Below are 16,577 nucleotides of genomic sequence, written 5' to 3'. Positions count from 1 at the left end.
GTGCAGACTTCTGGGATAATCAGTAAGCCAATCACACAAGCAGGAAATGACATATTTGGGGGGCGTTCTATACACCATCTGTGTACAGAACACCTCCAGGTAGACATATCGCATTGCATTTTACAGAATATTACAGAGCTGCAGATTGAAAAGGAAAGATCATTTATAATAACATTCATTTACAATATGACTTGAATCGCAATTGTATATGCTATATTATTATGTTTTTATTTGCTAATTTTTTTCCCACTAAAGTGGAGTTACCCTTAAAGCAAGGCTATCTCACAAAACAAATTAAGGCAAAAATTAGGAGGTTATGTGATATATTCATAGATCAGTTAGTAAGTAAAAAAACATGTTTATGCAGACAGAGTTCTTCTTTAACTCCTTGCACATCTATGTGCCATATGAGAAATTTCTGGGGTTGCCAGTGAGAAGCTCATTTTGAAAATGCTAGTTCCCTGGCTGTCTGTGGCATCAGTTATTAATGCCGTGTACACACAAGCGGACTTTCCAGCAGACTTGGTCCGGCGGACCGGGCTCCGTCGGATAATTCAATCGTGTGTGGGCTCCAGCGGACATTTTTTTCCCCAAAAGTCCGACGGACCTAGAAATAAAACATGTTTCAAATCTTTCCGACGGACTCAAGTCCGATCGAAAAATCCGCTCGTCTGTATGCTGGTCTGACAGACTAAAACCGACGCTAGGGCAGCTATTGGCTACTAGCTATCAACTCCCTTATTTTAGTCTGGTCGTACGTCATCACGTACGAATTCGTCGGACTTTGGTGTGATCGTGTGTAGGCAAGTCCGTTCATTAGGAAAGTCAGTTGGAAGTCCGTCGAAAGTCTGACGGATAGACCGTCGGACCAGTCCGGTCGAAAAGTCCGCTCGTGTGTACGCAGCATTAGAGTCACTGACTTGGAGAAGTATACAGATCAGCAGCTCTTTAACACTGGTGTTTCAGAGAGTATTGAAACATCTAAGAATTTTCTAGCATTCTCAGAAAGAAGTTAGCAAATACCTAATAAAAAGTGCACTTTAAATGTCATTTTAATACAGTAAATTCAGAACAACATTTCTGTCTTTATTTGCGATAGGTTAGGTAAATTCATCTAGTCACTAGTTGCATGACAAGTCCAGTAAGAAAAATCTCATATGTTCTTTTAAGTCTTGTTTCATGGGCGTGAAAAATTAATGTAAATGATCTATTTCTGTTACACTCAATAATGTTCCACTTACTTGTTCCAACATGTAAAAAGATGTATGCAACTGAGATGAAGAGTGTTTATCTAGTTGGAACTTCAGCGAAAAAGTCATACCCTACATCAATTGTTGGGCCATGACCTATAAAAGTCAGCATACAGGGGCTGATTTACTAAAACTGGAGAGTGCAAAATCTGGTGCAGCTCTGCATAGAAACCAATCAGCTTCCAGGTTTTTTTGTCAAAGCTTAACTGAACAAACTGAAGTTACATAGTTGGTGAGATTGAAAAAAGACACAAGTTCATCCAGTCCAACCTGTTTGTGCTTTTATGCTAATAGTACATTGTATATCCCTGTATGTTGTGGTCGTTAAGGTACCCAGGTAATAGTTTTTTGTAATTATCGATGCTCCCCGTTGATACCACTGTTTGTGGAAGAGAATTCCACATCCTCACCGCTCTGACAGTAAAGAACTCTCTACGCAGTTTAAGGTTAAACCTCTTTTCCTAAAATTTTAGTGAATGGCCACGTGTCTTATTAAATTACCTTTTACTGAAAAGTTTTTTTCCCTATGCTAGGGTCACCAGCACGGTATTTATACATCGATACCATATCTCCTCTCAAGCATCTCCTCTCCAGAGAGAATCAGTCCCTCCAGTCCCTTAATTAGTTTTGTTGCCTTCTCTGGACTCTCTCCAGTTCCAGCACATCCTTCCTGAGGACTGGTACCCAGAACTGGACAGCATACTCCAGGTGCGGCCAGACCAGAGTCTTGTAAAGTGGGAGAATTATCGTTTTATCTCTGGAGTGAATCCCCTTTTAAAATGCATGCCAATATCCTCCCTCCCTCTCTCTCTCTCAGCTCTTTTTAGCGCTCCCTCTCAGTGTGCTCCAACGCTGTCGGAAAAAAAATTACAGAAGAGGAGGCGGAGCTGCAGCTGACAAGTGCTGAGATGGGAGTGAATGTTCATGGAATGACACTGAGAGCTCATTGCCCGAGATTGGAGATCCCGGGGGGGGGGGGGGGATACAAGCAGTGCCAGTCCATTCTGCAGGATATGTGCAGGGTGGTAAGTTGGCAGGGTTTTGCAAGTTTCCGGGAGATATTTCTGTGCAGCAACTTGAGGAAGAGGGTTGAGATGCCGGGAGGAAAGAGCAATGTCTGCAGGGAGGTGCAAGGCCAGTTCTGGTGCTGTGTGTGTGTGCGGCTAGCTTCACTTTCTCAGTGGTCTCTGCAGTGCTGGAGCAGTGCATTAGGGCTTGTTCACACCATATACTTTCAAGTCAGCTGCACACCCCCCTCCTGCACATACCACCCACCCCATGCCCCCCTCCTGCACATACCACCCACCCCATGCCCCCCTCCTGCACATGCCACCCACCCCATGCCCCCCTCCTGCACATACCACCCACCCCATGCCCCCCTCCTGCACATACCACCCCCCATGCCCCTCTCCTGCACATACCACCCACCCTTATTCACTCCATGCCCCCCCTCCTGCACATACCACCCACCCCTATTCACTCCATGTCCCCTCCTGCACATACCACCCATCTCTATTCACTCCGTGTTCCCCTTTTGCACATGCCACCCACCACCATTCACTCCGTGCCCACCTCCTGCACATACCACCCTTCCCCATTCACTCCATGCCCCCCTCCTGCACATACCACCCACCCCTATTCACTCTGTGCCCCCCTCCTGCACATACCACCCACCGCCGTATACTTCATGCCCCTCTCCTGCACATGTCACCCACCCCCATTCACTCTATGCCCCCCTCCTGCACACGCTACCCACCCCAATTCACTCCATGCCCCTCTCCTCCACATACCACCCACCCCTAGTCACTGCATGCCCCTCTCCTGCACAAACTACCCACGCCATACACTTCATGCCCCTCTCCTGCTTTTACCACCCATCCATCTTAAAGTAAGTGATATTATCCACTTGGCTGTGATATGTGGGGAGCTATGTAAATATCAGGATTGAGTGGACAGAAATTCAAATCCTTTGGCAGGTAAAGGAGATCCCTTAATTGTATTTCATTTGTGTATTTGGTTGGAGTTCACCTTTAAAAATCAGGTGCTATAACAGAGTAAAAAACAGCCAGATTCCTTTGCGATTCCTCTGCAGCCTGCCCCAGCCATCTCTCCACACTTCCCCACTGGTCCCATCACATTGGACCCAATAAAGAGGTAAGTAAAAGCAGTACTGGGGAGTACCAAGTGTCCAGGGAGGGACTCTTTGCTGCTATCTTTATTACATTGGAAGACTTTTGTAAGTATGTGGTGTTTCGACAAAAATGGCTGTTGTTTCTCACAGATTACATTTGGATTATGTTAACAGTGTAAATGTTAACAGTGTTTAGCACAATATGCTTTGTCAGCTATAAACAATAGAGCTTGTGTTAAATATACGATTAAATAATATTAAAGGACAGTAACACTCATCATTGATTTACTTGTTAACACATCATCTCAGTTGCCTGGGTGGTTTCAGAGTTTAAATTCCACATTACAATTACAATAATAGCTGATTCAAACAACATACAGTTATCATGCTCCCACTTCAAGAACTAAGCATAGAGGTAGGATTATTTATATTAGAAAAATTGAGCATTTTCTCGATCAAAGCTTATTCAAAAAAGTGTTCCTATGTACATGCATTTTTTTAATCCGCTCATATCTTGAGACTTTCATCATTACTGCCTATTTGTTCCATTTCAATTTCCTTCCAATATTCTATAATACAAACATCTCTTATAAAAAAGAAATGCTTTTAATATTAACACATGTGCTTAATACTACAAATAAAAGAAGAGAGAAAATGTACTTGAATTATACCTCGTTCAAGCTTTAGCCGCTGATACAAATGTAGCTGATCAATGGTTACTAAGCAAGCAATCTGAAATGCAAAGGAACAGAGTTACATTAAAAATGTGTACATATCACATACAAAGTATTTAAAGCTGAACTCCAGGCAATTAGCTAACTGAACTATACATGTAAAGAAACTGCTTTCTCTGCTAAAAGATTTGTAGTTCGGTGCAGCAATTTTGTGATCTAGGTCCTGTGCGGCGATTTTGTGATCTCGGTTCTGTGCAGCAATTCTTGTGATCTAGCCATTCCTGGCAGACAATAAATTCATATCCTCAATCTCCAAGACAGCAAGAGTGCAACTTGATCAGAAACACACCCCCTGTCTGCTGACTGGACAGTGAATGAGCTGCAGCACCCTGGTGAGGTTATCCCTCTGCTCATTCCGCTCTCTCCTCCTGGCAGCATATTTTGTGTGAGCACAACAGAGTTTTACTGATTTCTAGTGCTGATCTTCCAGCTCCCTGCCTTGTTGTATAGATGATTACAGGAAGCTATCAAGAAAAATCAACATACTTGTAGTACACTACACTAATACATTTAATAATTTTGAATGAATATTTGGCAGGCCGCACTGATTGGTGCTTTTTATATCTGCCTGGAGTTCAGCTTTCACAGAGAAAAATATATTTCCATAAATATATCATTACTAAGGAGTGGTCCAAGTGTATTTCTACCACATAGCACATAAAAAAATGAGGGCGTGTGTTGTTATGTGTATGTCTAGGTGGCATAGTCATTTATATATGATTATTCATTCTAAAATATCTGAAATATTTGACTGTTTTCTTTTAAACATTACAGCACAGTATGCATATGTCATCATCAAGCTTCCATCAGATAAGTAAGAATATTTCAGGCACAGACAAATCAAGTGTTGTATCCGCTCAGATTTAGATTTATGACATTCAAGGTTTTCCTGATATACGGTATATACTTCCTCAGTCTTCAAAGTATTTTGCAGCAGTATACGATTTAACCATTTCAGCCCCGGAAGGATTTACCCCCTTAATGACCAGGCCATTTTTTGGGATACGGCACTGCGTTACTTTCTCTGACAATTGTGTGGGCGTGTGACTCTGTACCCAAACAAAATTTATGTCCTTTTTTCCCACAAATATAGCTTTCTTTTGGTCGTATTTGATCATGTCTGCGGCATTTTATTTTTTGTGCTATAAACAAAAGAAGACCAACACTTTTGAAAAAAAAATAAAAATTTTTACTTTCTGCTATAATACATATCCAAAAAGAAATGTAAAAAAAATTATTTCTTCATAAAGTTAGGCCAATATGTATTCTGCTACATATTTCTGGTAAAAAAATCCCAATAAGCGCATATTGATTGGTTTGCGCAAAAGTTATAGCGTCTACAAACTACGGGATAGATTTATGGACTTTATTTAAATTGTTTTTACTGGTGATGGCAGCGATCAGCGATTTTTAGCGGGACTGCGACATTGCGGTGGACAAATCTGACCCTAAGTGACACTTTTTGGGGACCAGTGACACTAATACAGTGATCAGTGCTAAAAAAATGCACTGATCACTGTATAAATGACACTGGCAGAGAAGGGGTTAACATTGGGGTCGATCAAAGGGTTAAATGTGTTCCCTCAGGGTGTTTCTAACTGTGCAGGGGGGAAGTACTGACAGGAAGAACACAGAGATCCCTGTTCCTGATTACTGGAAACAAACGATCTCTAAGTTCTTTCCTGTCAGAACGGGGATCTGCCTTAGTTACATAGGCAGATCTCCGTTCTGCCTCTCTATGAAGCGATCACGGGTGGTCGGTGGACATCAGCTCCTCCTCCGTGCAGCGGGCGCGCACCCACACTATCTATTGCATGAAACAACGTACAAGTACGTTGTTTCGCGCAACAGAGCGGCCCTGCCACAGTATATATGCAGTGGGCGGTCCTTAAAGAGGAGTTCCACCCAGGGGGGGCCGTCAAAAAAAAAAAAAAATTAAAAGTCAGCAGCTACAAATACTGCAGCTGCTGACTTTTAATTGGACACTTACCTGTCCCTGGGTCCAGCGATGCGGGGGATCGAAGCCCCGCTCGTCCCCCCCTCCGCTCGTCGGCGCCGGCATTTCAACTGTGGGCGCCGGGCTGTGGCTTCACAGCCTGGCACCCACTGCGCACGCGCGAGCGGCGCCGCACGCCGTGATTGGCCGCTCAATCACCTGGGACCTGTATTGGGTCCCAGATGATTGACAGGAGGGAGAGAGCAGAGCGGAGCCCTTCCTGTGCCTGGGGGGAAGTGATGTCACCAGCCCAGGCAAAGGAACAGGCAGACTACGAGGGACCACCTAGCAACAGGCATTTAGAGGTAAGTGAAAAAAAAAAAAATATCCAAATGTTTTTTTGTTTTTTTTTTTAGAATTTTTACAGGTATTTTTGTTTTTTGGGTGGAACCCCACTTTAAGTGGGTAAATTAAATCAATTATAAACCAGGCAATTCAAACAAAGGCTACTATAACTGAATGCACAGGCTCAGGTTTCCTTCAGTGAAAATCACATGTCAAAGTGATCAGTAGATCAAGAGATATAGCCAGTTGATATTATGCACAAATTATAATATGCATCATATCCTGGAAAAGTAACAATTATGACCCAACCCTTCCAGCCTTCATATTGGTCATTGGAAATGCCAAATACATTAAAGAAGTTGTAAAGGCAGAAGGTTTTTTATCTTAACGCATTCTATGCATTAAGATAAAAAAACCTTCTGTGTGTAGCAGCCTCCCCAGCACCCCCCAATTACTTACCTGAGCCCCCTTTTTCTCCATCGATGTCCACAAGTGTCTAAGCCATCCGGGACACTCCTCCTGATTGGCTGAGACACAGCAGTGGCGCCATTGGCTCCCGTGGTTGTCAATCAAATTCAGTCAGCCAATCAGGGGAGAGAGGGGACGGGCCAGGCCGGGGCTCGGTGCCTGAAAGGATACACAGAGCTCTGGCTTGGCTCGGGTGCCCCCTATAGGAAGCTGCTGGCTGAGGGGGGCACTCGATAGGTGGGAGGGGCCAGGAGCAGCAATGAGGGACCCGAGAAGAGGAGGATCCAGGCTACACTGTGCAAAACCAACTGCACAAAGGACGTAAGTATGAAATGTTTGTTATTTTTGTTTTTTAAACGAGACTTTACAATCATTTTAAGGGTCCATTTACATGTTTGCTGTGTATTATGTAACAGAGTAATGTGCCCTGTGTTAAGACAGCCCAGTGAAAATAATAGACTCTGGAACAACATACTCAAAGAGGCGTTGGGAACTTTTAGACTTGCAAATATAATCGGATGAAGGAAAGCTCAATAGACCTAGAAAGATGGCTCCCACTCAGATAGGCTTCCCTCAATGTGCCTCCAACAGTAGTTCAAGCCATAGAAATACAGAAAGGAGCGCCAGACCAAATTGGATAAAAAGAAGTCATATAAAAACAGCCAGCACATTTTGGGGGCAACACCACTTCTTTTTTTTATCAACAATTAAAATTATCTTGCATTTGTTTATCCAGTTTTGGTCTGGTGCTCCTTTCTGTATTTCTATGCAATGAAAATAATTTGATCAGCTTTGATTAGGATTTAGAAATGGCCAAAGCAGGCCTAGTCTGGCAAAGGTAAATAGCACAAAAAAAAACTGGAAACAGAATGTGAAGGTAAGAACCATTTACCCACTGCCACGCTGTTAAAACACATCTGTTTTACAAAAATTTGATGAGTTTACTAAACATTTTTATGTTTTGTGTGTGGGTTTACAATTATTTGAAAGTCCTTACCTGCTAATTCAACAAATGTAATTGTATCATAACAAAATGCATACCTTAAAATTTATAGATATATTTGATTATATGTTATGAATATTTTCATATATTTTCATTGTACTCTTACTTTGTTGTTATTGTTTTGCCCTTAATAAACCACCTTAAGGCCCCTTTCACACTGGGGCGGTGGGGGCGTCGGTGGTAAAACAGCGCTACTTTTAGCGCTGCTTTACCGTCGTTTTGGCGGCGGTATTCGGCCGCTAGCGGTGCGGTTTTAACCCCCGCTGCGGCCGAAAAAGGGTTAAAACCGCTCGCATAGCGCCGCTATAGCCGCGGTATAGCCGCGCTGCCCTATTGATTTCAATGGGCAGGAGCGGTTTAGGAGCGGTGAATACACCGCTCCTTCACTGCTCCAAAGATGCAGTTTGCAGGATTTTTTTTTTCTCCTGCCAGCGCACCGATTCACTGTGAAAGCCCTCGGGCTTTCACACTGAAGAAACAGTAGAGGCAGTTTTAGGTCGGTTTGCAGGCGCTATTTTTAGCGCAATAACGCCTGCACACCGCCCCAGTGTGAAAGGGCTCTTAGTCAAAAAAAAGAACCAGATGTCACATTCCTGTTTAACTGTGAGAAAGCATTTTAGTGCTTTAAAATCATGATTAAAATATGGAAGTTCACATTTTAACTTCCTTCTTAAAATGCTACGCAGATTAGGAAAATCAGAGAATTGTAAAGGTCCTTATCTGCATACTTGTTTCACATCAGTGACTCAAATATTAAAGCAAAAGAGTCATCATCATATTATCAAGGGAAATATATTTTCAGACATGACAGCCATCATGTTTGTCTCTGACAGGCTTTATTTAAAGTTCAACTCAAGCCAAATAAAAAATACCCCTTGCAGTGGGGATGTGCCTGCACTGCAAGGGTTAATTGCTCATTTTTGTCTAGGGGAACAAAAAAGCATTTACTTACCATCTCCTCCGCTTCTCTTCACAGCTAGACCAGTCCCAGTAGAGTCTGCACCCCTATGTTCCACCAGTCTAGGGTCCTCACAACATCAAGACCAGAGCAGGGTCCAAAGCCCTCATCTGGACATGACAATGCTGAAGGACAGTCCACCTCCAGATCGTAGGGAAGCGCTGCCTACCAGTGGAATGGAGGATCAGGTAGGTAAAACTGTTTCTCCTCTCCCCCAGACAAAATAAGAAATTAACCCTTGAACTGCAGGCACAGCCCACTGCAAGGGATAACTTCTAATTTGCCCAAAGCTGGGCTTTAAAGTAATACTAAAGTCTTGTTTTTTTTTTTTTTGCTTAAAAAAAACAAACATGTTATACTTACCTGCTCTGTGCAGTGATTTTGTACAGATCAGCCCAGATCCTCCTCTTCTCCAGTCCATCGCCAGCAGTCCTCCTCCCTCCTGCCAAGTGCCCCCACAGCAAGCAGCTTGCTATGTGGCACCCAAGCCAAGCTTCTGCTCTGTGTGTCCATTCAGACACGGAGCCGTGGCTAGGCCCCACCCCCTCTCTCTGCTCATTGGCTCACTGAATATGACAGCAGCGGGAGCCAATGGTGCTGTGCTGCTGTCTCAGCCAATGAGGAGGGGAATCCTGGGCAGCTGAGTCTCTCCTGCAACATCGATGGATCAAGATGGGCTCAGGTAAGTATTGGGGGGGCTGAGGGGCGCTGCTGCACACTGAAGGTTTTATATTTTAATGCATAGAATGCATTAAGATAAAAAACCTCCTGCCTTTACAATCACTTTAAAGTAGAACTATAGGCTAAACCTTTTTTCCCTTTTGGATAGAGTAAGGGAGGGTATAATCCCTGTCATTTTTTTTTTTTTTTGCCTTCTTTGTTCCATAGCCAAAACAGGAAGTGAGAGGAAATCCCTTTAAATTAAGGGAATCTCTCGAGGACCCCCAGCTCACCAGCACTACTGTCCCCATCGGAAGATTTCCCCTCTATGACTTTTCTAGAGACAACCCAAAATTTGGGATTCTTACAACACCACTGCAGTGAACATTCACAATGTAAACGTCATTTGTGATATTTCAATAAAGTTCTGTGAAGGAAGTAAACAGTGCATAAAGTAAATCCCAGCACATCAGCACTGTATCAATCAGCATGGCTCACTGGTAAGAACAAGCCCTAAGGGATAACTAAATCCAAGAACAAAAATGTAATATATTGCAGCTTACCAGTCCTTAGATTAGTTTTGGAAAGTACAAAAAATACCAGTTGATCTTGCAAAAAATTGCAGTGTCATTTACTGTAAACTGAACTGAAAGTAAAAACAATGTTATTTATTTTTCTATAAACTACTAATCCAATGGAGGAGTGAGCATAACCACCCAGTGACACGGAGCATTTCACAGAACTACTATGTAAACTTAAGAGGGAAGAAAAGCCAGAAAAATAAAAAAATAATGCAGGCACCTCACGTAAGGACTGGTAAACTGCAATAAACTGTATTTTATTTTTGTTCTTGGGTTAGGCATGCTTTAAAAAACTCAACTCCAGCCAAAACTGCTGCCTTAGTCTTGGACCAAGTGTAGAAGGTAATGGGAACCTGAGTTGAAATTTTTGTTTGCAATTTGTGTCAGAACAGGCCATGATGGAAATCTCCCTGGTGGGGACAGAGATTGCAACAAACAACTTTTTTTTTTTTTTTGTAAAATGGAGAAGAGTTAGAATATCTGGGTATTATTACTGTCTGTGCCTTCAGCAGAAAAGAACACTATATTTAAGGGTAAAGATTATTTGGTAGTTTACAAAGCCATCATATACAATTAAATATTTATAGAACATTGCTCTTTCTCTACCACCAATTAAAGTGTTACTAAACCCAGGACCCTGAATTCAGTATAGCTGGTCTCCCACAGTACACAGAATATGGAAATGCAATTATTTTAGTAAATATAAACTGCTAAATACCTTTTCCCATCAGCAGTTTTTACTGTTGTGGGCTTAGTAACACTTTAAGTGTATATTATACTGTAAGTGAGAACAATATGATGAAAGGTTTCTCTTTAATGGTCCTACACATGTTCCTGCTATGATGAAAGCTCATTTGATGACTAGCGGTAGACACTCTATGCCAAGACATGTTTTATTGACTGACATCATGGTATCTTAGTTTAATTTTGCTATAAGGAAATGGGTGAGAAAATAAAATAAAATAAGATGTCCAATCACTCTCAGCCTACTCAGAGAATTTTGTAATTCTATTCAATACCAAGCACTGCTTCAACATGCTTCTACTGAAGTTGACCTATACTGAAATGTCTAAGGATATCTATCAGAAATGTTTAATTTTTTTTAAAGAGCTTATATGAAGAATGCATACTATACTGTAAATGGTTTACACGATGTCTGACTGGCTTGACTAAAAAAAATACATAAAGCAAAAGCATAGGCAAAATCTTTTTTTTTTTCATTTTGGAAGGATCCAGGGAGTGTCATAAACCCTGTCAGATTTTATTTTACCATCTGTGTCCCATTTCAGAGATTTCCATGAACTTCCTGTTCTATAGCCAAACAGGAAGTAAGAGGAAATTCCTGCAAATTAAGGGAATCCCTTGGGGGCCCCCAGGTCACCAGAACTAGTGCCGTCATTGGCAGATTTACCCTCTATTACTTTTCTGGGGATAACCCAAAGTTTGGGATTTTCTTTTACTTTCACTTTCAATGATAATGGTAAACGGGACAAATAGAGAGGCTAAATATCTTTAACCAGTTGCCGACTGCCTATCACATATTTACTGCGGCAGGTCAGCTCTATTGGGCAAAATCACGTACCTGTACATGATTTTGTGCAATAGCCGCTGGGGGGTGTGCTCCACTGTGACCGCAATCACGCCCTGACTGGCCACAGGGGGAGACAATCAGCGGGTCATGGCCTCCGCCGGCCACCCGCAACCGCTCCCCACAGAGATAGAACGGCGGTCTGCCGATATAAGCAATATATTGGCAGACCGCCTTCCTGTCAGGCATGGGCACTCTGATCTTGTGTTCCTGCCAATCAGGAACACAGATCACTGTGTCCATGCAGTGAGCCCATCCCCCCACACTAAGAAAGCACAAACAGGGAACACACTTAACCCTTTGATCGCCCCTGAAGTTAACCCCTTCCCCGCCAATGTCATTTATATAGCATATGCACATTTTTAGCACTGATTACTGTAATAATGTCACTGGTTCCCAAAAAAATGTCGAAAGTGTCAGTTAGGAGTCCGATTTGTCCACCGCAATGTCACAGTCCCACTAAAAATCACTGATCGCCGCCATTACAAGTAAAAAATAAATAAATAAATAAAAATGCCATAAATATATCCCCTATTTTGTAGACTCTATAATTTTGGTGAAAATCTATCAATCTACGCTTATTAGGATTTTTTTACCAAAAATATGTAGCAGAATACATATTGGCCTAAACTGATGAAGAAATTATATTTTTTTTATTTTTTATTGGATATGTTTTATAGCAGAATGTAAAAAATATTGTTTATTTTTTTAAATTGTCGCTCTTGTTTTGTTTATAGCGCAAAAAATAAAAACTGCAGAGGTGATCAAATACCACCAAAAGAAAGCTCTATTTGGGAGGAAAGAAGGACATCAATTTTAGTACAGTGTCGCACGACAGCGCAATTGTCACTTAAAGTAACGCAGTGCTGCATCGCAAAAAATGGTCTGGTCATTAGGGGGTAAAACCTTCCGGAGATGAAGTGGTTAATGGGGCACAGACAGCAAAAAAAACCTAACAGGGGTTCTATTCCCTCTCCACTTCACCAAAAACAAAACAAAAAGTTATGCCTTTAGGTATTAACTGTACTTCAACAAAATCATTACTGTGTCTGTTTATACTAGAAAGGAGATGGTAATATACTATCCCCAAATTGTCTACAAAGTAGGACTGAGCTATGTGATTTTAAATTGCATCTGCTAATCTTCTGGGTATATGCTCGTCAATTTTCTAGCACAAGAAGATGGTAATCAATTTGTAAATGTCTTATTTGTAAGGAACTTCTGAAACTAGCAACTTATCTTGTAAACTACATATGCATATAGTCTGTATAAAAGATTTATTTAGGAAAAAATGTATTGTATAAAAGGAATTTTAAAACTGAAGGAACTTGTGCTTTACCTATGCAAGACAGAGCAACAGCTTCACTCAAAAGCTAATTCTGTAAGCTGCTTATACTCACTTTCCCTTCAACTACCAGGCGCTAGAACTGCACGATTTTGGATAAAATGAAAATCACAATTTTGTTGCTTCAAATAAACATTCCGATCCTCTCACGATTCTCGACGTAACATCATCTTTCACATAATACAACAAAATTTGGGCTAACTCTACTCTTTCGTTTTTGTTAAATTCATTGAAGTGTATTTTTTCCCAAAAAATTGCGTTTGAAAGACCGCTGCGCAAATACAGTGCGACTTAAAATATTGCAATGACCGCCATTTTATTTTCTAGGGTCTCTGCTAAAAAATATACATATAATGTTTGGGGGTTCTAAGTAATGTTTTAGCAAAAAATACAAATTTGACCTTGTAAACAACAAGTGTCAGAAAAAGGCTTAGTCTTTAAGTGGTTAAACCAGGGGTCGGTAACCTCGGCACACGTGCCAGACGATGGCACGCAGAAGCATTTTAGACGGCACATAAGAGAATCCTGGGACACCTATAACACATCAGCAAAGCCGGCCGGATACACAGAAGGGAGCACAGCTGGCTCTTTCTAACTTTAATCTCCTGCTGCCTCTGGTCCCGCCCACCTCACTCAGTTTGCCTGCAGCCGACAACTGTGTTGAGGCAGGAGCGGATCCAGGGGTGTGGTGGCAACGGGGCAATTCCTCTTCTGCCCTGCTGACCTTGTCCTCTGCCCAGCTGACCCTGTCCTCTGCCCCGTGTACCACATTCCTATGCCCCGCTGACCCCATCCTCTTCCCTGCTGATCCCGTCCACCTCCCTGCTGACTCCTGTCCTATGCCTTGCTGACGCCTGTACACTGGCCTGCTAACTCCATTCTCTGCCTTGCTGATCCCTGTCCTATGCACTGCTGACCTATCCTCTGCCCTACTGGCCTGTCTTCCACCCCGATGACCAGTCTTTCACCCTGCTGACTCTGTCCTCTGCCCTGCTGACCCCATCTTCTACCTCAATGACCCCGTCCTCTGCCCATTGACGTCCTTCTCTGCCCCATTGACTCTGGCCTTTGCCTCGCTAAACTTGTCCTCTACCCCACTGACCCTGTCCTCTGCCCCGTGTACTCCTTTCCTATGCCCTGCTGACCCCGTCCCTCTCCCTGCTGACCCCGTCCACCTCCCTGCTGACCCCTGTCCTATGCCTTGCCAACCCCTGTACACTGCCCTGCTGACCCCTCTCTCTGCCTTGCTGATCCCTGTCCTATGCTCTGCTGACCCACTCTCTGCCCTGCTGGCCCATCTTCCACCCCGATCACCAGTCTTTCACCCTGCTGACTGTGCCCTCTGCCCTGCTGACCCCATCTTCTGCCCCAGTGACCCCGTCCTCTGCCCGTTGACTTAATCCTCTGCTTCATTGACTCTCCCCTTTGCCCCACTGACCTTGTCCTCTGCCCCCCTGACCTTGTCTTCTGCCCCGTGTACCCCTTTCCTATGCCCCACTGACCTCGTCCTCTTCCCTGCTGATCCCATCAACCTCCCTGCTGACACCGGTCATATGCCTTGCTGACCCCTGTACACTACCCTGCTGACCCCATTCTCTGCCTTGCTGAACCCTGTCCTATGCCCTGATGGCCAATCCTCTGCCCTGCTGGCCCCTGTCTTCGACCTTGATGACCCATCTTTCACCCTGATGACCCCTGTCCTATGCCCTGCTGTCCCTTGTACACTGCCCTGCTGACCCCATCCTTTGTACTGCTAATCCTATTACACTGCCCTGCAGACCTGTGTAAACAGCCCTGCTGACCCCCTGTCTTCTGCCCTACTGAACCGTTTTCTTCCCTGCTGAACCCTGTTCTCCACCCTGCACGCTTCTGTTCTCTGCTTTGTTGACCCCCATACACTCCTATGTTGACCTCCAATTCTCTGTCCTGCTGGCCTCTGTACACTGCCCTACAAACTGCTGACACTATCCTCTGCTCTGCTGACCTCCCATCCTCTGCCCCCTGATATTTTTTACTGCACCCTCACATCAGACAGGCTAGATCTGGTCCTGGTGCTGAGTTGGACACACCAAGCTGCCTGCTCTCCTTTTGCATTGGTAGTTAACAAGCTATTGGGAACTGAAAATTTAGAGGTGTGGGAATTTGGACTGATCTGAGGTGTGAAGGTGCAGGAATTGGACTGATCTGACGTGTGAAGGTGCAGGAATTGGACTGATCTCAGGTGTGAAGGTACAGGAATTGGGCTAATCTTAGGTGTGAAGGTGAAGGAATTGGAGCTGATCTGAGGTGTGAAGGTGCAGGAGTTAGGCTCACCTGAAGTGTGAAGGAGCTGGAATTGGGGTGACCTGAGGTGTCAAGGTGCAGGAATTGGGGTGATCTAAGTTGTGAAGGTGGAGGAATTGGGCTCATCTGAGGTTTGAAGGTGCAGAAGTTAAGGGTTGTGTGAAGGTGCATGAACTGGGCTGATCTGAGGTTTGAAGGAGCAGGAATTGTGACTGATCTGAGAAGTGATGGTGCAGGAATTGGGACTGATCTGAGGTGTAAAGGTGCAGGCATATGGGCTGATCTGAGGTGTGATGGTCAGGAAATGGGCTGATCATAGGTGTGAAGGTGCAAGAATTGTGGCTGATTTGAGGTGTGATGGTGCAGGAATTGGGCTGACCGTAGGTGTGAAGGTGCAGGAATTGTGGCTGATTTGAGACGTGAAAGTGCAGGAATTGGAGTGATCTGAGGCGTGATGGTGCTGGAATCGGGGTGATCTGAGGTGTGGAGATGCAGCACTTAGCTCATCTGAGGTGTAAAGGTGTAGAAATCGGGGCCGATATGAGGTGTAATGGTGCAGGAATTGGGGTCATCTGAGGTGTCAAGGTGCAGGAATTGAGCTTATCTGAGGTGTGAAGGTGAAGGAATTGGAGCTGATCTGAGGTGTGAAGGTGAAGGAATTGTGGTGATATGAGGTATAAAGTGCAGGAATTGGGGCTGAACTGAGGTGAGAAGGTGCAAGAATCGTGACTGATTTGAGTGTGAAGGTACAGAAATTGGGGTGATCTGAGGGGTGCAGAAATTGGGGTGAACTGAGGTGAGAAGGTACAGAATTTGGTCCTTTACATTTTCTTTATAAAAATGTCCTTTTTGTGGCTGAATGTGTGAAGTTGGCATTTATTTTTTTTTGTAGCTGGCACTCCGTTTTTTTGAGAAAAATTTCCGGCACACTATGCTCAAAAGGTTGCCTACCCCTGGGTTAAACTGACCTAATTTGCAGACCGAAGTTCATCCCTTTGATCTGTAAATGAACAGAAAGATACAATGTTTCTTTTTACCTCTCTTTAAGCACTGAGCAATGTTGTTAATAACCATTGCCGGCTGCTTTTCTTTTTGACAGCTGTGAGGGAACTGCTCTGCACTTGTTACATGAATTGAGGAAATGCTGGATTAACCACTTCCGGACCGCCGCACGACGATGTACGTCCAAACTTTGAAGGGGGATACTGTTGTTATGGCAGCAGCTATCTGCCATAACCCCAGTATCCCCGTTTTCGTGCGGCAGCCAGCTTTCTGATAAAAGTGGTCCCTGCGTC

The 16,577-nt window shown here is 43.6% G+C and overlaps 1 protein-coding gene across 1 annotated transcript in view; it reads right to left on the bottom strand.

Annotated features, from left to right (window-relative positions):
* Positions 1–16,577, bottom strand: part of RNF144B (ring finger protein 144B) — a 103,917-nt gene that overhangs the window by 38,404 nt on the left and 48,936 nt on the right. The window contains exon 4 of the mRNA XM_073631136.1: positions 4,053–4,113. Within this exon, the coding sequence (XP_073487237.1) occupies positions 4,053–4,113 (61 nt within the window). The remainder of the gene's footprint in view (positions 1–4,052; positions 4,114–16,577) is intronic.

The sequence above is a fragment of the Aquarana catesbeiana genome, linkage group LG05 (assembly GCF_042186555.1).
Source record: "Aquarana catesbeiana isolate 2022-GZ linkage group LG05, ASM4218655v1, whole genome shotgun sequence".
NCBI classification, from domain to species: domain Eukaryota; kingdom Metazoa; phylum Chordata; class Amphibia; order Anura; family Ranidae; genus Aquarana; species Aquarana catesbeiana.
This window is presented reverse-complemented; position numbering and strand designations above follow the sequence as displayed.